We start from the raw sequence: 16,393 nt of genomic DNA, 5'->3' as shown, positions 1-16,393 counted from the left end.
GAAGACAGGGTCATCTCAGAGTCCTCTCAGAGTGGATGAGTGTAACTACAATGTAAACTGCCCAGTCAGGGCAGCTGTTGTCGCAGCTGTTGTCGCAGCTGGTTAACATGGGACTGATGAGCTGTGACGTGACTGTTCCTCATGTGTCTGATGACAGGTGACTTCAGCTGTAAATCACAGTGCGGCTGAACAGAACTCACTCATGTTGCTGTGACGCTCTCTGATTGTGTAAGACTTCATGAAAATAGCCTGGAGACCTTGTCTGCACAGGTCTTTAACTGCTGCAGTCTGAGTGTCTGGTGACCTGCCAGCCCAATCAGATATGAATCACACAGCACACACCCAGCTCTGACACCATGTTTACCATGTAGATATATCTGACAGCTGAAGGGCCCTGTATAAGGAACCTGTATTTCAGCCTTCCTGTGATGGTTTCAGGTTTTCGTTGTGTGGAAACAGGAGTGTCAGTATCAAACTGTCATGACAGTTTGTTGCTGCTGTGTATTGAAGTTAACAGGGTTGATTGGGTTAATTGTATTGTGTTGGATTCTGCTTAGTATTTCCCTGGTTTTGCTCCAGCCTCAGAGTCATTCGGTGTCTTCCAGCCTCATCTTGTTTAAAGTCATCATGAGTCATCATAAGTTGTGACATGTGTCCTCCGGAGTCATCGCTCATGTCTCTGTCTCCTATGTTTCCTTCTAGAGTCCAGCACCATGAGACTGAACCCCCAGCAGGCTCCTCTCTATGTGAGTATCCAACACTGCAGCATGGAGGTTACCTCAGCACAGCTGTGATATGTAGCTGCCTCTTCATCTCAGGTGATGGTTGGTGCAGGTTGGGAACAGTTTCTTTCAGGTTCCTAAAGATAAAAAGAACCTCACATGTGGGTTCTTTGGTGGTCGGTCTGGACAGAACAGATGTCTGGTGTCTTTAGATTCAGTCCTCCAGCAGCTGGTGTCTTCTGTCACTGAGCTACATCTGTTACCTGCTGCTTGTCAGCAGTCTGGTTACATGTTAAAGCTAATAGTGGCTAACTGCCTCACAACTAATGACTCTGTCTCAAACAGTGACACTTGATATGCATCACACCATGTACAGTTATTTATCTATGAATGTATTTCTGTGAAAGGACTTGAGTAAATCCATGAGCTAGTGCTAGTGACCAACAGGTTAGTCTGTGTTAGCCTCCATCAGCCTCTGTAAACCTCTGTTAGCCACTGTTAGCCTTAGTTAGTCACAATTAGCGTCAGTTAGCGTCTGTTGGCCTCAAATAACCTCAGTCAGCCCCAGATAGCTTCATTCAGCCTCTGATAAACTCAGTTAGCCTCTGATAAACTCAGTTAGCTTCAGAGAACTCAGATAGCTTCAGTTAGCCTCAGATAGCCTCAGATAGCCTCAGTTAACCTCTGTTAGCCTCAGATAAACTCAGTTAGCCTCAGATAAACTCTGTTAGCAATTCAACACTGTAACAGAGGAAGGGGTGACTCTGACCATTTTCCCTGATACTTAATGGAATGTGTGGATGCATTATCACTACTCTAACATCACTTCTCTAACAGCACTGCTCTGACATCATTACTGCAATGACATCATCACCACAATGACATAGCACTGCTGTGATATCATCATTGCAGTGACATCCTCACTGACATCATCACTGCTCTGATGTAATCACTGCTCTGACATCATCACTGCTCTGATGTAATCACTGCTCTGACATCATCACTGCAATGACCACTACTCACTGTATTTATTTGTATAGTACCTTTCATACAGTTGAATCTGTGTCTCCTCTCAGGGGGAGTGCGTGTTAACAGTTCAACTTGATGATGATGATGTGTGTCGAGCTGAGGAAGAGGAGGAGGAAGATGAGGTGGAGTTTTATCTTTTATTCTCAGGCTCCACACAGAGTCATGTGAGCAGCACTCTGAGAGTCAGACGTGTCACTCTGCAGGCTGTGTGTCCAGGTATAACACACACACACACACACACACACACACACACACACACACACACACACATACTTGTACTTCTATCTTTGTGAGGACACTCAGTGACATAATGCATTCCCTAGCCCCTTACCCTAACCATAACCATCACACCTGAGAGCCTAACCCTGACCCTGACCCTGACCTTAACCTAAACCTAATTCTAACCATAACTCTAAAACCAAGTCTTAACCCTCAACATGTGATTTGAAGGTGTCTCAAAAAGTGAGGACCGGCCAAAATGTCCTCACTTTCCCAAAATGTCCTCACTCTTTTAGTAAAATACTTTTTTTGGTCCTTACTATGTAACAAGTACAAGTACACACACACACACACACACACACACACACACACACACACACACACACACACACACACACACACATACACACACACACACACACACACACACACACAGTGCCAGCCTCCAGTATGTGCTTCTTTTTTCTCCAGTGTATGAACTGTGTGGTGTTTGTGTTGTTAAGTGAAGAAATAGTGAAACCTCAAGCTGTACCACTGAAATATACAAATATACAACTATATAAATATACAAATCTACAAATATAAAGGTGCAGTGCTGTGACCATGAGCCAGTTATGAAAAAGAAATGTCATAAGAATGAAATTTTTGGGTCTATCTAATGATAACATTATTATTATTATTATTATTATTATTGAGCATGAGACGAATAGTGCCAACAGGTTGAGTTGTTGTTGAGTTGTCATAATATTTTCACACACTCACTACACACCTGCTCATAGAACTGAGTTACATCCAGTAACTATTATTTCTGTTATGAGTTATTTCCATGTGAAGCTCATTTTACTGTGGTTTGTTAAAATCTAGTTTCATAGTAACATAGTAATATTGGCTGAACTGGATCAGTTTAGTTCTTATTACATGTCTGATATTTGTACTGTGTCAATATGCTCAACATATTTTATTAGAACAAAATTATTCTGATGTCACTGAGAGTTTGGAAGCTGAACTAGTTTTCGAGGAGCCTGGATTTAGACTGAAACAGCTGGATGAAGGATCTGCCCTGTGGTAGGATGGTGCCAGAGACCTGGACTGGTAGCAGCTGGAACACACATGATACTGACAAAGCACACTCTGATGCACTGGACTCATGACCAAACTAAAGATGCAGTTAAATGAACTCAAACTTAGCTCCGTCAGAACTTGGACCAGAAGTGGGTCACTCTCATCATCAGTTTATGACGACCAATTAATCTTTTATTTACAGGACCAAATCTTTTCTTGTCAGGTTTGGTAACAGGAGGGAGGATAATTATTTACCAGCACATCTAACCTGGTGCTTCCCCCTCCCTCAACAAGGACGTTAAGGAGACAGTACCTTAATGTTTGGTTTGTTTAGAGCCTCTTTTCCTCCCTGGACCACCACAGTTACAAACTCCTACAACCGCCTCTGGGTGTGACCACACTGCTCAACACTGACGTGATGTCACAGGGTGAGGCAGAGCATGTGCATGAGCAGGGTCATTACACTGGGTGTAGTTACACCTCAGATTAAAGGAGGAGAGCAACTGTGCCAAATTCCACAAATGTGGTTGTAGTCCTTTAAAGCTGGGGGGGGGGACACCAGGTAGAAGAATAAAAGAGGTGAAGTTGTTGTTCTCCTGTGTGATGGTGGTGACAGTGATGTAGTATAAAGACAGAAAGTGTCTTTGTCTTGTCTCTTCCTCTGGTTGATGTCGGTCTTCTTCTTCTCACTGTGGAGATGGACACACACAGTGGGTCCCCCGATGATAAACACAGTCATTGTTTCCTCTGCAGAGGGACTTTCAAAATAAGACATGGTGAGCATGTTGGCCTCATGTCACTGACTGTGACAGATAAATGTGTTGGTCTGGAGGTTAGTGGATCTCTGTGGAGACCTGAAACTGGACTGACCTGAAGGTGTACAGGTACACTTCCTCTGTGTCTGCAAGTGAACAAGTGTACAAACCTCTGTGTGGTTGTGTGATTAAAATTATGTGTAATGTTGTTTTGACTTAATTTTTCTTTGTGTGTGTGTGTGTGTGTGTGTGTGCGCGTGCAGCCCATAATGTGTGTGAGCAGGTCTTGGTGACGTTGTGTTGGGCTCGGCCTAGTGGAACAGTGGACTCACACTCCCAGGAGACCTTCTGTTTTGTTCAGGTAACCGCTCTGGCCTCTCCTGTCTTTAAGGTGGACTCTCCGATGTGGATCAGTCTTGTCTGCACAACATGTTGTTATCAGGCAGAGCTGATCAGTGAACTGGAGGGAGGTGATTCTGCTTCTGAGCAGGACAGCCCGTGTCCTGGGTTAGCTGCTGTTGATGCTGATAATGTTGTAATGACCTTTGTGACCACAGTATATTGATTGTCTGAGGGGTTGGAGCCTGTTTTATACATCTGATCCTTTATGTCTTCAGTCTGTAGTCTCTGTACCTGAGACCTGAAACCAGCTGACACTAGGCTGAAACCAGCTGATACTGGACTGAAACCAGCTGACACTAGACTGAAACCAGCTGATACTGGACTGAAACTAGACTGAAACCAGTTGACAATAGACCGAAATCAGCTGATACTAGACTGGACTGAAACCAACTGACACTAGACTGGACTGAAACCACTTGAAACTAGACTGAAACCAGCTGACACTAGACTGAAACCATATGTCCCTGAAATGGACTGAAATCACCACAGTCATGCGAATGGGCTTTTCTGAGTTTTCCAGAATAATGAATCAATGTTTGTATTTTGTGTAGGACTTGGCCCTTGACATGGCCCACTTCCTGCTTGACAGCACAGGTCCTCAGGAAGCATTACTATTGGATGATGAGCAGGTAAGTGGGAGGGGTCATGAGAGGTCTGCTACTACTGCTTCAGGAAAGACATCAGTCAAGCATGTTCTTTGTGTGTGTGTGTGTGTGTGTGTGTGTGTGTGTGTGTGTGTGTTTGTCAGATTCCTCTGAGGGAGTGTGAGAGGTTGGATGAGAGCCTGGCCCTGGCCCTGAAACACCTCAGCATGCCACACCACAGGACTGCAAATGCAGATGTGGACAGACAGATGTGTCACCAGACTCACACCAGCAAAGCAACCGACACATACACACAAAGTGACACGGACAGAAACAGCACAGAGATACACAAGGAGTCCTGGATGGATGTGTCCACCCAGCTGGACAGCTGCAGTGGTGAGTTAGCATGCTTTTATTTTGAAAGTCACTGTTGCTTGTGTCCTCTGGTCGGTGTGCTACTCGACCACTCTGAGTGCTGAGCTCACTGTGTAGCGTTAGCCACCCTTTAGCGTTAGCCAGTAGTAGCAATAGCCACTGTCTTCTACAGTGGCTTTCAGTCCATACTCAGCTGTCACCACAACACTCACTCATAGGCTTGATGCTTTCAGATCACAGACTGTTTATAAACCTGGATGCAGACTCTGGGTCTGAAAAGTTAAACCAATGCGGAAGAGCCTTAAAGCTGCATTCTATCTAATGACCATCAGGGGGGTAGCTCCACTGGTTGTAGAAAGAAGTCTGATTGTATAAACCAAATATGGTTTCTTCAGCTTTCAAAAAGCCAAGATGGCAATGGACAAATTACATACTGGAGGCTTCAAGACAGCAGCTTGCAAACCAGTGGGTGACCTCATGGTGGACTGACTCTGGGTTCAGACACTATCTCCACAAATATGCCCTAAACCACTTGTGTAAAGTTTTAAAGTGGTAAATGTGGTGAATCTCATTAGTTTTTATATCAGATGGAAAGTGTGTTAATTCATCAGCGTAATTAAAATGAAATCAAACCATATAAAAGCTGATGTGGAAATACAAACAATAAAGTTAATGTACCAACAAGACAATATGTGTTGTCACAGAGCAGATGAGAGGTCATGTGATGAGGTTTAAATTCAGACTGCTATCAGTGTGAAAGCAGCAACACAGATGAATGTTTTCTGACATTTCTCTCTCCACCAGGAGGTGTGTGCCTCTCAGCTGACTCCACCCCCACCCCACCCTCTCCTGTGTCTTCCTCTCCAGCTGCCTCTCAGAGTCAGCAGCTGTGTAGCCTGCTGCACCTGGCTGCAGGTCACGGTCTGAGGACAGTGGCGTCGTTCCTTCTGTCGCAGCCAGGAGCCCGGGACTCTCTGAGGAGGACTGACGCTCGGGGACAGACTGCAATAGGTGTGGCAGAGAGCAGAGGACATCAGCAGCTAGTGGAGCTCTTCACTGAGTGAGTGTGATATCAGTGTCAAGATGAGCTGCTGGAGAAGAGAAAATGTCTCTCATGAACGTGATACCTCAGGGGGAACCGAAAGATTCACTGATTAGAATTAGGTGAAAGGTCAAAGGTCAACTTCACTGTGACATCATAATGTTCTGTAACAACAACTTCTGGCCATTATTGAACACTGTGACTCAGAGAGGGGAGACTGTGACCATGTGTCCTGACACTGGACTGGTTGGTGCAGATGATTCTGGTTCTAGGAGAGAACGATGATGAGTTTAACTGGATCAGTATTACTGTGGGTTCAGAGTCATTGACCTCAGGCTGCAGTGCAGAAGTGCTGCTCTGAGTCCAGGTTTATGTCTCAGAGTCAGTCCACAGTGTATGTGGAGCATGTATGCTCCAGTGTATGTGGAGCATACACTGTGGAGCGTACACTCAGGTGGAGCAGTCTGAGTCCAGCTCTGGTTTCACGGGTCAGTGTTCTGTCCTCGCAGAGTGGACAGGTGAGAGATGCAGGTTTGAGTTACATGGATGTTTGATATGTCATGTGTTTCTCAAGTGGGTGTGGTCTTTGGTGTTACTGCAGGTATGAGGCGTCTTCAGGTATCCAGGTGGAACCAAAGGAGGAGCTGCACCTGTACCCAGAACGCCGAGTGTTTCAGCACCATGCCAATCTTGATACCTACACCCTAACATCGACTGGCTGTGGGCAGAGGGAGGGGGGCTCAGAGACCGGCAGCATACAGGAGGAGGTAGAGGAGCTGAGGAGACTGATCCGGATCCACAGACACTCAAAGGTGAGCTGACAGTTTTCTGACTCAGAGACAGAGTTTATTAAACTGCTGCTGTCAGGCCCCCCCCCCCAGCACGCACACACACACACACACACTCACACTGCTGACATATCTGTACAAACCACATCAGAAAATACAGATTCAAATAAAGTTATGGCTTGGTAGCAGTTTTTGTTGTTGAATTCACAGTTATCTCTCACCCACACACACATATGTGTATGTGGAGGTGACATTAACAGTGAAGTGATTATTTAAATTTTGTACACAGTTGTTTTCGTCTTTACTGACCCAGATGTGTGTGTTATATCAGGCTTGTTTGGTTGTCATGGTGACTGTGTGCCGCTGAAACACACATAGCTGAACTTACGTCGTAGTTAAACCTCAGGTCATGTTGACACATCAGCTGCACCTGCTCAGGTGGTGTCAGTCAGAGTGAGAATTTAATTGAGAGGTGTGTATATGTTTGTTAAAAGTGCTGGTGAGGCCGTTTGTGTAGTGACACTTACTGTGTTTTTACTTCCTGCTGCAGGGAGAGTCCCACACAGCGACCCCGGTCAGCCCTGCCTCTGGGCGGCAGCTCTGCTCCAACAGACAACCAGGGACCAGGCAGGATGCAGGCCTGGCTGTGGTAACCACAGGGGAGCAGGGAAGTCCTCCATCACTAGAGGAGAGAACACAAGGGGCAGAGCCTGCTTATGTCACTCAGACATCCTGTACCAGAGGACAGCTTTGTCAGAGCCAGGAAGCCGGGAAAGGACTTAGGGCCACACCAGCTGCCAACTGTCCTGCTGGCCAGAACAGGAAAAGCAAAAAGAGAACTACAAAAACCGCAAGACGTGCAACAGAATCTGCAGGAAATAGAAACACCTCAGAGGCCGGTAGAGAAACTGCACGAGGGTCCACCAAGACATTAGGAAGTGGACCAGAGAAAGAAGAAACTGTTTCAGCAGCGCCATCTGTGCGTGGTGACAGAGGAGTCACAGAAACTCAGCATAGTCCCGGAGCAGAGGAGACTCCATTACCCAGAAAGCCATTGTCTGCACTAGGTGGTGATGGGACGTCTGTAGGAAGGAAGGCAGTTGCCTTGCCTACCACCACCGTGGTAGAAAAACAGGAAGAAGAGGAGAAGGAAGTGGATGTGTTGATCTATGAGCAGGCAACAGAGACAGAGAGAGAGAATCCCCCTGAAGGACGAGACCAGGTGACCTCACCTCTGGGACCAGCTGCTCACAGAACAGGTGAGTTTCTCACTCAGTGACCACTATATTCTTCAGCCAATAAAAAGTTGCTTTTGATTGATTTAAACTTCGTCACATGACGTCTACTGTTGAACAGAGATGTGGTCTCTTTAACCCGAATCAGTCAAGATCAGGTGAATCCTTCAGCATCAGTTGAATCAGTCAGGCTCTCTCTTGCTGATTATTGATTAACTATTATCTCCTAGAGGAAATTACTGTAACCATTGTACTGTGTGTTGATCAGTAGTTTAATATGTTAGACTGAGCTTTAACTAACACAGCAGGTTAGTTAGTGAGTTCAACCAAACTTAAAGCTGCTTTAACTGACCGTGTTGAGGAACCATCTGTCACCTTTTAGATTAGCTGTGATGAGCATTAAATGACCATTGTGGAGGATCCAGTGACATCTAGTCGTGAGGTTGTAAACTGCAGCCATCAGAATAGTTGCAACCATCTGAATACCCTAGACTTTATAAACATACAGGCTATAGACTGTATATACACTCACAGGCCACTTTATTAGGTACACCTCGGTATTACTTGGTTGGACCCCCTTTTGCCTTCAGAACTACCTTCATTCTTTGTGGCATAGCTTCAACAAGGTGCTGGAAACATTCCTCAGAGATTTTGGTCCTTATTGACATGATAGCATCACGCAGTTGCATGATGCCAATCTCCCATTCCACCACATCCCAAAGGTGCTCTATTGGATTGAGATCTGTCACTGTGGAGGCCATTTGTTAAATGGTAAATGGACTGCTTATATAGCGCTTTTCTGGTCTTATTGAGCACTCAAAGCTCTTTACAACGTGAGCAAACACACAAAGCCATCTACACGTGGAGTGCTTCTAACATTCACACACACTCATATGCTGATGTGATCAGAGGCAATTTGGTGTTCAGTGCCTTGCCCAAGGACACTTTGACATGTGGACCGGAGGAGCCGGGGATCGAACCACCGACCTTCTAATAAGTGGATGACCCGCTCTACCTTCTGAGCCACAGCCGCCCCAGTGAACTTGTACAGTGAACTCATTGTCATGTTCAAGAAACCAGTTTGAGATGATTTTAGCTTTGTGACATGGCACATTATCCTGCTGAAAGCAGCCATCAGAAGATAGGTACACTGTGGTCATAAAGGGATGGACATGGTCAGCAACAATACTCAGGTAGGCTGTGGCATTTAAACGATGCTCAGTTGGTACTAAGGAGCCCAAAGTGTGCCAAGAAAATATCGCCCACACCATTACACCACCACCACCACCAGCCTGAACCGTTTATACAAGGCAGGATGGATCCATGCTTCCATGTTGTTGATGCCAAATTCTGACCCTACCATCTGAATGTCACAGCATAAATTGAGACTCATTAGACCAGGCAACATTTTTCCAGTCTTCTATTGTCCAGTTTTGTTGATCCCGTGTGAATTGTAGCCTCAGTTTCCTATTCTTAAGTGGCAGGAGTGGCACCCATTGTGGTCTTCTGCTGCTGTAGCCCATCTGCTTCAAGGTTCAACGTGTTCAGAAATGCTCTTCTGCATGCCTTGGTTGTAATGAGTGGTTATTTGAGTTACTGTTGCCTTCCTATCAGCTCGAAGCAGTCTGGCCATTCTCCTCTGACCTCTGGCATCAACAAGGCATTTTCGACCAGAGAACTGGCACTCACTGGATATCTCTTTCAGACCCTTCTCTGCAAACCGTAGAGATGGTTGTGCGGAAAGATCCCAGTAGATCAGCAGTTTCTGAAATACTCAGACCAGTCCGTCTGGCACCAACAACCATGCCACATTCAAAGTCACTTAAATCACCTTTACTTCAGCGGGTCATCTTGACCATGTATACATGCCTAAATGCATTGAGTTGTTGCCATGTGATTGGCTGATTAGATATTTGCATTAATGAGCAGTTGAACAGGTGTCCCTAATAAAGTGGCCAGTGAGTGTATATATAGTATATAGACTGTATCTATATACATACTGTACAGTGAATATACAGTATACTGTATATGGACATACTGTATACATAGTGTATACTGTTCATACAGCAGTTAATTCCAACCAAGTAATTTGATTGGACGAACAAGACAGTCCATAAGTGCTGATATAGAGTACAACAGCACTGGAATTTTTAACTACATGTATCACTCCACTTTACAGGTGTTCTATTACCTGTTAATTAGCGTTACATTAACTGACATTATCTTAGATTGTAACAAACTTTGCATCTCAAACTTGAATATATTTCCAGAGATGACATTTGAATTAAATGATGTTTGGTTGTCAGAGAATGAAGGGAAGGAAAGAAGCCTGGATACTTCAGCACACACCTCCAGGTGCGCTCATATGACATCAGCCAAGTGGCCAGTGAGTGTATATAGTAGCAAACTAGTGTGTGGGTCAGGAAAATGTCTTTGATTTGCTAGGCAACAGTCCAGTACCAGTCCAGTTGCAGAAGTATTTGTGTCACCATAGCCAAATAAATGATGAAATAAACAAACAAATCATAATTTGTTGTTGCTCATACTGTTAGCTAATACAACATCACAGTACATAAACTATATGTACTGTGTACATACGCATCCATATACAGTATATATACAGTTTACATATACATCAATATGGAGTATATATACGGTGTACTTGCATATCATTATACAGTATATATACAGTTTACATACACAAAAATGTACAGTATGAATACAGTGTACATGCACATCAATATACAGTATATATATATATACAGTTTACATACACATACAGACCATCAGACCCCTGACCCTCTGTAGCTGGGTTCATGCAGGTCTCTGAGCAGTGTGTTGTTATTGGTAGGGTGTTGGTTTTCTTCTTGAGTAATGAACTTGGTGAGTAACCCTCAGAAACCATGTTCAGGACTATGACTTGAGTCATGATCAACAAGAGTCCTTTAGAGAAAACTACATGTTTCCTTTGCAGGCCTTAATCTGATCCTGTCCTCTTTCAGTGACCATGGGCCAGGAACAATCCCAGGAACACCAGTCAGACCCTGAGGAGCCGAGCCAACCCGACTCCACCAACAAGAGTCCTCAGTCTGGCAGTAGGACCAGCCTCAGGTCCCCGGATGTAGAACGAAAACCCCGGAGGCTGCTGTGGCGAGATGGAGGGTGGATCGGAAGCACAATGGGACCGCCCCCATGTGGACTAGAAACAGTAGCAAAAACAGTCTGGTATCAGGGTGAAAACCTAGACCAGGGTGTCAGTAAGGACTCCCAGAAACACGAAGTGAACTCCCAGTCAGTTTGGTATGATAGTGACGTAGTGGATGAGAGAAAACGTGAACAGCTGGAGCAGGCAGAATGTGGTCTGAGCTCAACCCGAGCTCCTGGTCTTAGTCCTCCACAGCTGTCAGAACAGGGTCTCAGTTCTCGTCAACAGTGTGCTGCTCTGACTCAGCCACACACTGCTGGAGCGTGGCCAGCACCGTCACATGGGTCTGCTGCACAAAGACGGGAAGTCCATGGCTCACAGAGAGGGGAGGAAGTGGAGCCAGATTGTAAGGAAGGAGGAGAGGAGGGGGATCACACAGAGACCAGTTACAGCAGAGAGAGCTGTGAACCAGCAGACATTGAAGAGACGCCGGGGGGCGAGGAGAGAGGAGCAAAGAGCAGGAAGAAGAGGAGGAAGAAGAGGGGGAGGAGAGGAGAGGCTAAGCTGAGCTCCAGCTCCAGTATCGAGTCTCAGAGTCAGGGTGAGACCCAGGCACTCAGGGAACCAGTGACAAACCTGAGCCCTCAGTCAGAGACAGAGCCAGAGGCCCAGGATTTAACAGGAGGGGGACTCGTCCAGTCTCCCACTGTGTCTGAACCAGCCCAGGACCAGGACGCCATGCATCCACCCAGCCAGACAAAAAGCCAGTCCAGGGACACTCATGGACCTGACTGTGACATCACAGCCTCAGATTCTAGTTATACTGGTCCCACAGACCACGGGAGAAAAGGTCTGACTGAGGCCACAGAATCATCAGAGGATCAGAACCCTGACCCGGATTCTGCCATGGCTTCAGACCTGAGTGAAACAGACTTCAGAGAGGACCTACAAAGAGCAATGCCACCAGGAGGAGAGGAAACACTTGAGCCTTCAGAGCTGGACTCACAGACTGCTGCCATTCCAGTCCACCATGCAGAGGAGACCAAGGATCTGAGCGCTGCTGGTGGAGCTGTAGCATCCGTGGACCCCACAGGTCTGTTGGAATCTCGGTGTCTAAAGGAACTTCCTGTCAGACATTCAGATCCGACAGCACTCACAGAGGACTTGTCTCTGGTGGAATTTCCAGAACACAATACACAACATGTTCAATCTGTGGACTCACAACCAGGTCTGGATTCTGTAGCTCTGCCATGTGAAGGTCCACCACTTCAGACACGGGAAGGACGCATTGAGCCTATGGAGCGGGAACATTTTGAGCAGCGTTTGTCCTCTGAGATGCTGAGAGATCAGGAGCACGAGAGACAGAAAGGAGGGGATGAGGAGGGTTGGGGTGAGGAGACAAGCGTGGAGAGGACGGGTGAAGAGAAGGACAGTCAGATGCTGCGTGGTGAGGACTGGTCTTTCACATTCCAAGGGAAAAAGGTGGAGGACGAGGACTTTCCCTCATCACACAGAGAAACAGAGCGCAGCCTGGTTGCCACAGCGGTTGCAGTCGTGGCCGTGGCGATAGCATCTGCGGTGGTGAGTGTAGAGCTGAGGCAGCATGCAGCAGGCCGTCGGTCCGACAGTCAGCAGTCTGCTGATGGTCCACTGTTAGCACAAAATGCTAACATCACACAGCTGATGGAATGTGTGCACAGCAGCGGTCAGTCCACACACACAGAGACCCGTCACCTGTCAGCTGATACTGAGGACCAGCTCCGCCCACTCCCTGAGGGACCAGCTAACACTGACATACCGGAGGAGTCCCATCCTATACCCGTGACAGCAGCACAGCTCTACCACACAGACGAGGCCAACCTCCACACCCCCAGACTACCAAAGCTCCAGACAGATGAAGTTCAACCAGCAACTACACAAAACAAACTTGGAGATCACATGAAACCTGTACCACATAAAACCATCACAGCTGGGGGGGACAGCCGAGCTCACATGCAGACAGAAACCCAACTGTCCTGTCCTGGTGTGGACACAGGACGAGATCCAGAGTCCCCTAACAGACTGTGCCCAGAGTCTAAGTGTAATCCCCAAGACCAGTATCAGGCCAGACAGACGCAGGATAGAGGTGGGAGTCTCCCTGTGGAGTCTGCAGCTGCTGAAGGTGAGGGAGAGGGGCGGGGCCATGAGCAGGACAGTCCAGGAGAGGGCTGCCATCCAGGTGTCACAGACAGGTCAGACTCACCATGTGAGGGGAAGGGTCCCACTGTAACACTTCCTGTTGGCCCCTGTGACTGGGCTCCTGTGGCTGGTCCTTGTCCAGAACCAACTGTCCCTCTGAGTGTGGAAATAGTTGAATCCCAGTCATCCCAGTCATCCCAGTCATCCCAGTCATCCCAGTCACTGGTGGACATGAAACTCATCACTGCCATGTTCCACGGCAAAGGTCCTGAGTCTGTGGCTGAGGATGATGAGGATGAAGACCCAGAGCCTGTGGATACAGTGGATGGATGGAAGCAGAGAGAAAAAGACAAGAGGGAAAGAGAAGAGGAGGCAAGGAGACAGGAGGTGACAGAAGAGGACACATCCCACACACGTAAATACCCATCTCTCTATCTCTCTCTCTCTCTCTCTCCCTCTCTGTCTTTCTCTCTCTCTCTCTCTCTCCATCTCTGTCTGTCTCTCTCCCTCTCTATCTCTCTCTCTGTCTCTCTCTATCTCTCTGTCCCTCTCTCTGTCTCTCTGTCTCTCTCTCTCTCTCTCTCTCTCCCTCTCTGTCTTTCTCTCTCTCTCTCTCTCTCCCTCTCTGTCTTTCTCTCTCTCTCTCTCTCTCTCTCCCTCCCTCTCTGTCTGTCTCTCTCCCTCTCTATCTCTGTCTCTGTCTCTCTCTCTGTCTCTCTGTCTTTCTGTCTCTCTCTATCTCTGCCTATATCTTTCTCCATCTATCTCTCTCTCTTTCTCTGTCTCTGTCTTTCTGTCTCTCTCTCTGCCTGTCTCTCTCTCCGTCTCTCTCTCTGTCTCTCTCTCTGTCTCTCTCTCTCTCTCTCTCTCTCTCTCTGCCTGTCTTTCTCTCTGTCTACCTTGTCTCTGTCTCTGGAGTTTTAGCACGGTAAAACTTCACTCTAACATCTTCCTTTATTTAAAGTTATTTTTTAACAGTGCAGGTTCAGCTGCTTTGTCTTCAGAGGGGAGACAGGGGAGTGATGTCAGCAACAGGGCAGGGACTGTGTGTGTGTGTCTGTGTGTAACAGTTGTTTGTATGGAGTACTGTATCCAGGCAACCTGATGATGTCACCAAGACTTAACAGTGGACAGTGAAACTAGAGTTGGGCTGACAAGTGTGTGTGTGTGTGTGTGTGTGTGTGTGTGTGTGTGTGTGTGTGTGTGTGTGTGTGTGTGTGGAAAGTGATGCACAGCCACATCATCATCTTGTAAACAGCTGTGACTCAGTCACTGACCTGCAGTGTTTGAAGCAGAGTGTGTGGTGGGTCACTGGTGTCTCACAGCAACAAGGTCCTGGTCTTGTGGTTCAGTCATACCTGGTCCTGTAAGTTAGTTGAACCTGGTTCTTTGGGTCAGTTGAACCTCACCCTGAGGGTCAGTTGAACCTGAAGCTCCTGGTGATAAAAGCATTGAGCAGAACACAGAAAGCTTCAAGCTAAAAATAACTTAAGTTACCATAAATGAAATGGTTGCTGTGTGTGTGTGTGTTTGTGTGTGTGTGTGTGATGTTCCAGTGTTGTCTGTATAATATAAAGGACTGAGAGGTGTGTGTATGTTTGTAATGTTCTGTGTTCACACTCACTATGTTTCAGTGACCTGTAGGTCTGTTCACAGCTTTAGAGGGTCCAGGACTACAGTAACCAAAGGTAACCATGGTAACCAACCAGATTAGTATCAATGAAGATCAGTCTCAATCAAGATCAGTATCAATCAAAATCGGTATCAATTAAGATCAGTATCTACAATGGTGTTCTCTGTCCTCTTCTGTAATGATGATGTTCTCTGTCCTCTACAGAAGCAGAACCTTTCCAACAAGAGTCTGAGGGAATCAGGAGAGATTCAAACAGCACACAGCCTGTACAGGTGAGTTTACACTCAGGTGTGAAACCAGACTCCCAGGTCCTGCTCACTCCTACGTGAGTTAGCTGCACACATCCTCACTGCTCTTCTTTACAAGTTACACCAGACCAGACCAGACAAGACCAGGGTCACCTGAAACTATATAAATCATTGTCCAGGGTCTTCTAATGACGCAGTAACTGGTCTCCTGGAGAAGCAGGTCACAGTAGGAGATATGAGAACCTTCAGCCCTGGACCTTACTCTGTGTGTGTGTGTATGTGTGTGTGTGTGTGTGTGTGTGTGTGTGTGTAGAGATGAAGAGACGTTATCTTTGGTAGAAGACACAGAAGTCTTAGGCAGCAGTGATAGTGTTTGATTAAAGTGGGTGTGGCTTTTTCAATAAATCTAAATTTCTCGAGAGTTGATCAAATCAAAATAAATCACCTACAGAGCTGATATGATTCAACACATCACTGATGTGAGATTAAGGTCAGTTCAGAACGGTACATAGTACATACTACATTTCAGGTAGTCTGTGACGTCCAGTATGTGACCGTAATCAGTACTGTGTGAACTCTAATTTCTATGTAAGTGTAATATCAGACTTCACCAAAGCGTTTTAATACAGGTGAAAGCAGTAGAGTCTTGTGGTTGTTTTTCACATTTTATCACCAACATTTTGACTGTCAGTGTTTCCTGGACAAATATAGCCCAGTGTTGACCATGTGACCGTGACACCGCACACGTCACATTGACCTGTTGGTCACCTGTTGGTTGCCATGGTGAATTAGTTGTGTCTGTAGTGGATCATTTGTCATGTGAAGGGTTTTTTTCCCTTCATACAAAGATACCAGGGTCTTTCTTAGAGAGAGGTGAAGCCTCTGTGTTTGTCTTCATGTGTCCTCTGCTCCCCCCTGGTGGCCAGAGCAGCTGTACCTAATTGCAGATGTGTGTCCGTCTCTCCTTCTGTGCGTC

General features: G+C 46.4%; 1 protein-coding gene across 1 annotated transcript in view; it reads left to right on the top strand.

Moving 5' to 3' along the window:
- The window catches only part of akap13 (A-kinase anchoring protein 13), a gene marked incomplete at its 3' end in the record, with an annotated part of 71,637 nt that overhangs the window by 10,775 nt on the left and 44,469 nt on the right, over positions 1 to 16,393 (top strand). Inside the window, exons 2-12 of the mRNA XM_071488098.1 lie at positions 703 to 746; positions 1,799 to 1,967; positions 4,051 to 4,148; positions 4,741 to 4,818; positions 4,938 to 5,169; positions 5,953 to 6,208; positions 6,792 to 7,002; positions 7,529 to 8,237; positions 11,216 to 13,951; positions 15,171 to 15,224; positions 15,374 to 15,441. Of these exons, the coding sequence (XP_071344199.1) occupies positions 714 to 746; positions 1,799 to 1,967; positions 4,051 to 4,148; positions 4,741 to 4,818; positions 4,938 to 5,169; positions 5,953 to 6,208; positions 6,792 to 7,002; positions 7,529 to 8,237; positions 11,216 to 13,951; positions 15,171 to 15,224; positions 15,374 to 15,441 (4,644 nt within the window). The remainder of the gene's footprint in view (positions 1 to 702; positions 747 to 1,798; positions 1,968 to 4,050; positions 4,149 to 4,740; positions 4,819 to 4,937; positions 5,170 to 5,952; positions 6,209 to 6,791; positions 7,003 to 7,528; positions 8,238 to 11,215; positions 13,952 to 15,170; positions 15,225 to 15,373; positions 15,442 to 16,393) is intronic.

The sequence above is a fragment of the Trachinotus anak genome, unplaced genomic scaffold, assembly GCF_046630095.1.
Source record: "Trachinotus anak isolate AG129_WGS33_773 ecotype Australia unplaced genomic scaffold, CSIRO_AGI_Tana_v1 ptg000002l, whole genome shotgun sequence".
NCBI lineage: Eukaryota > Metazoa > Chordata > Actinopteri > Carangiformes > Carangidae > Trachinotus > Trachinotus anak.
Note: the sequence above shows the minus strand (reverse complement) of the source record. Positions and strands in the feature narration are given on the sequence as shown.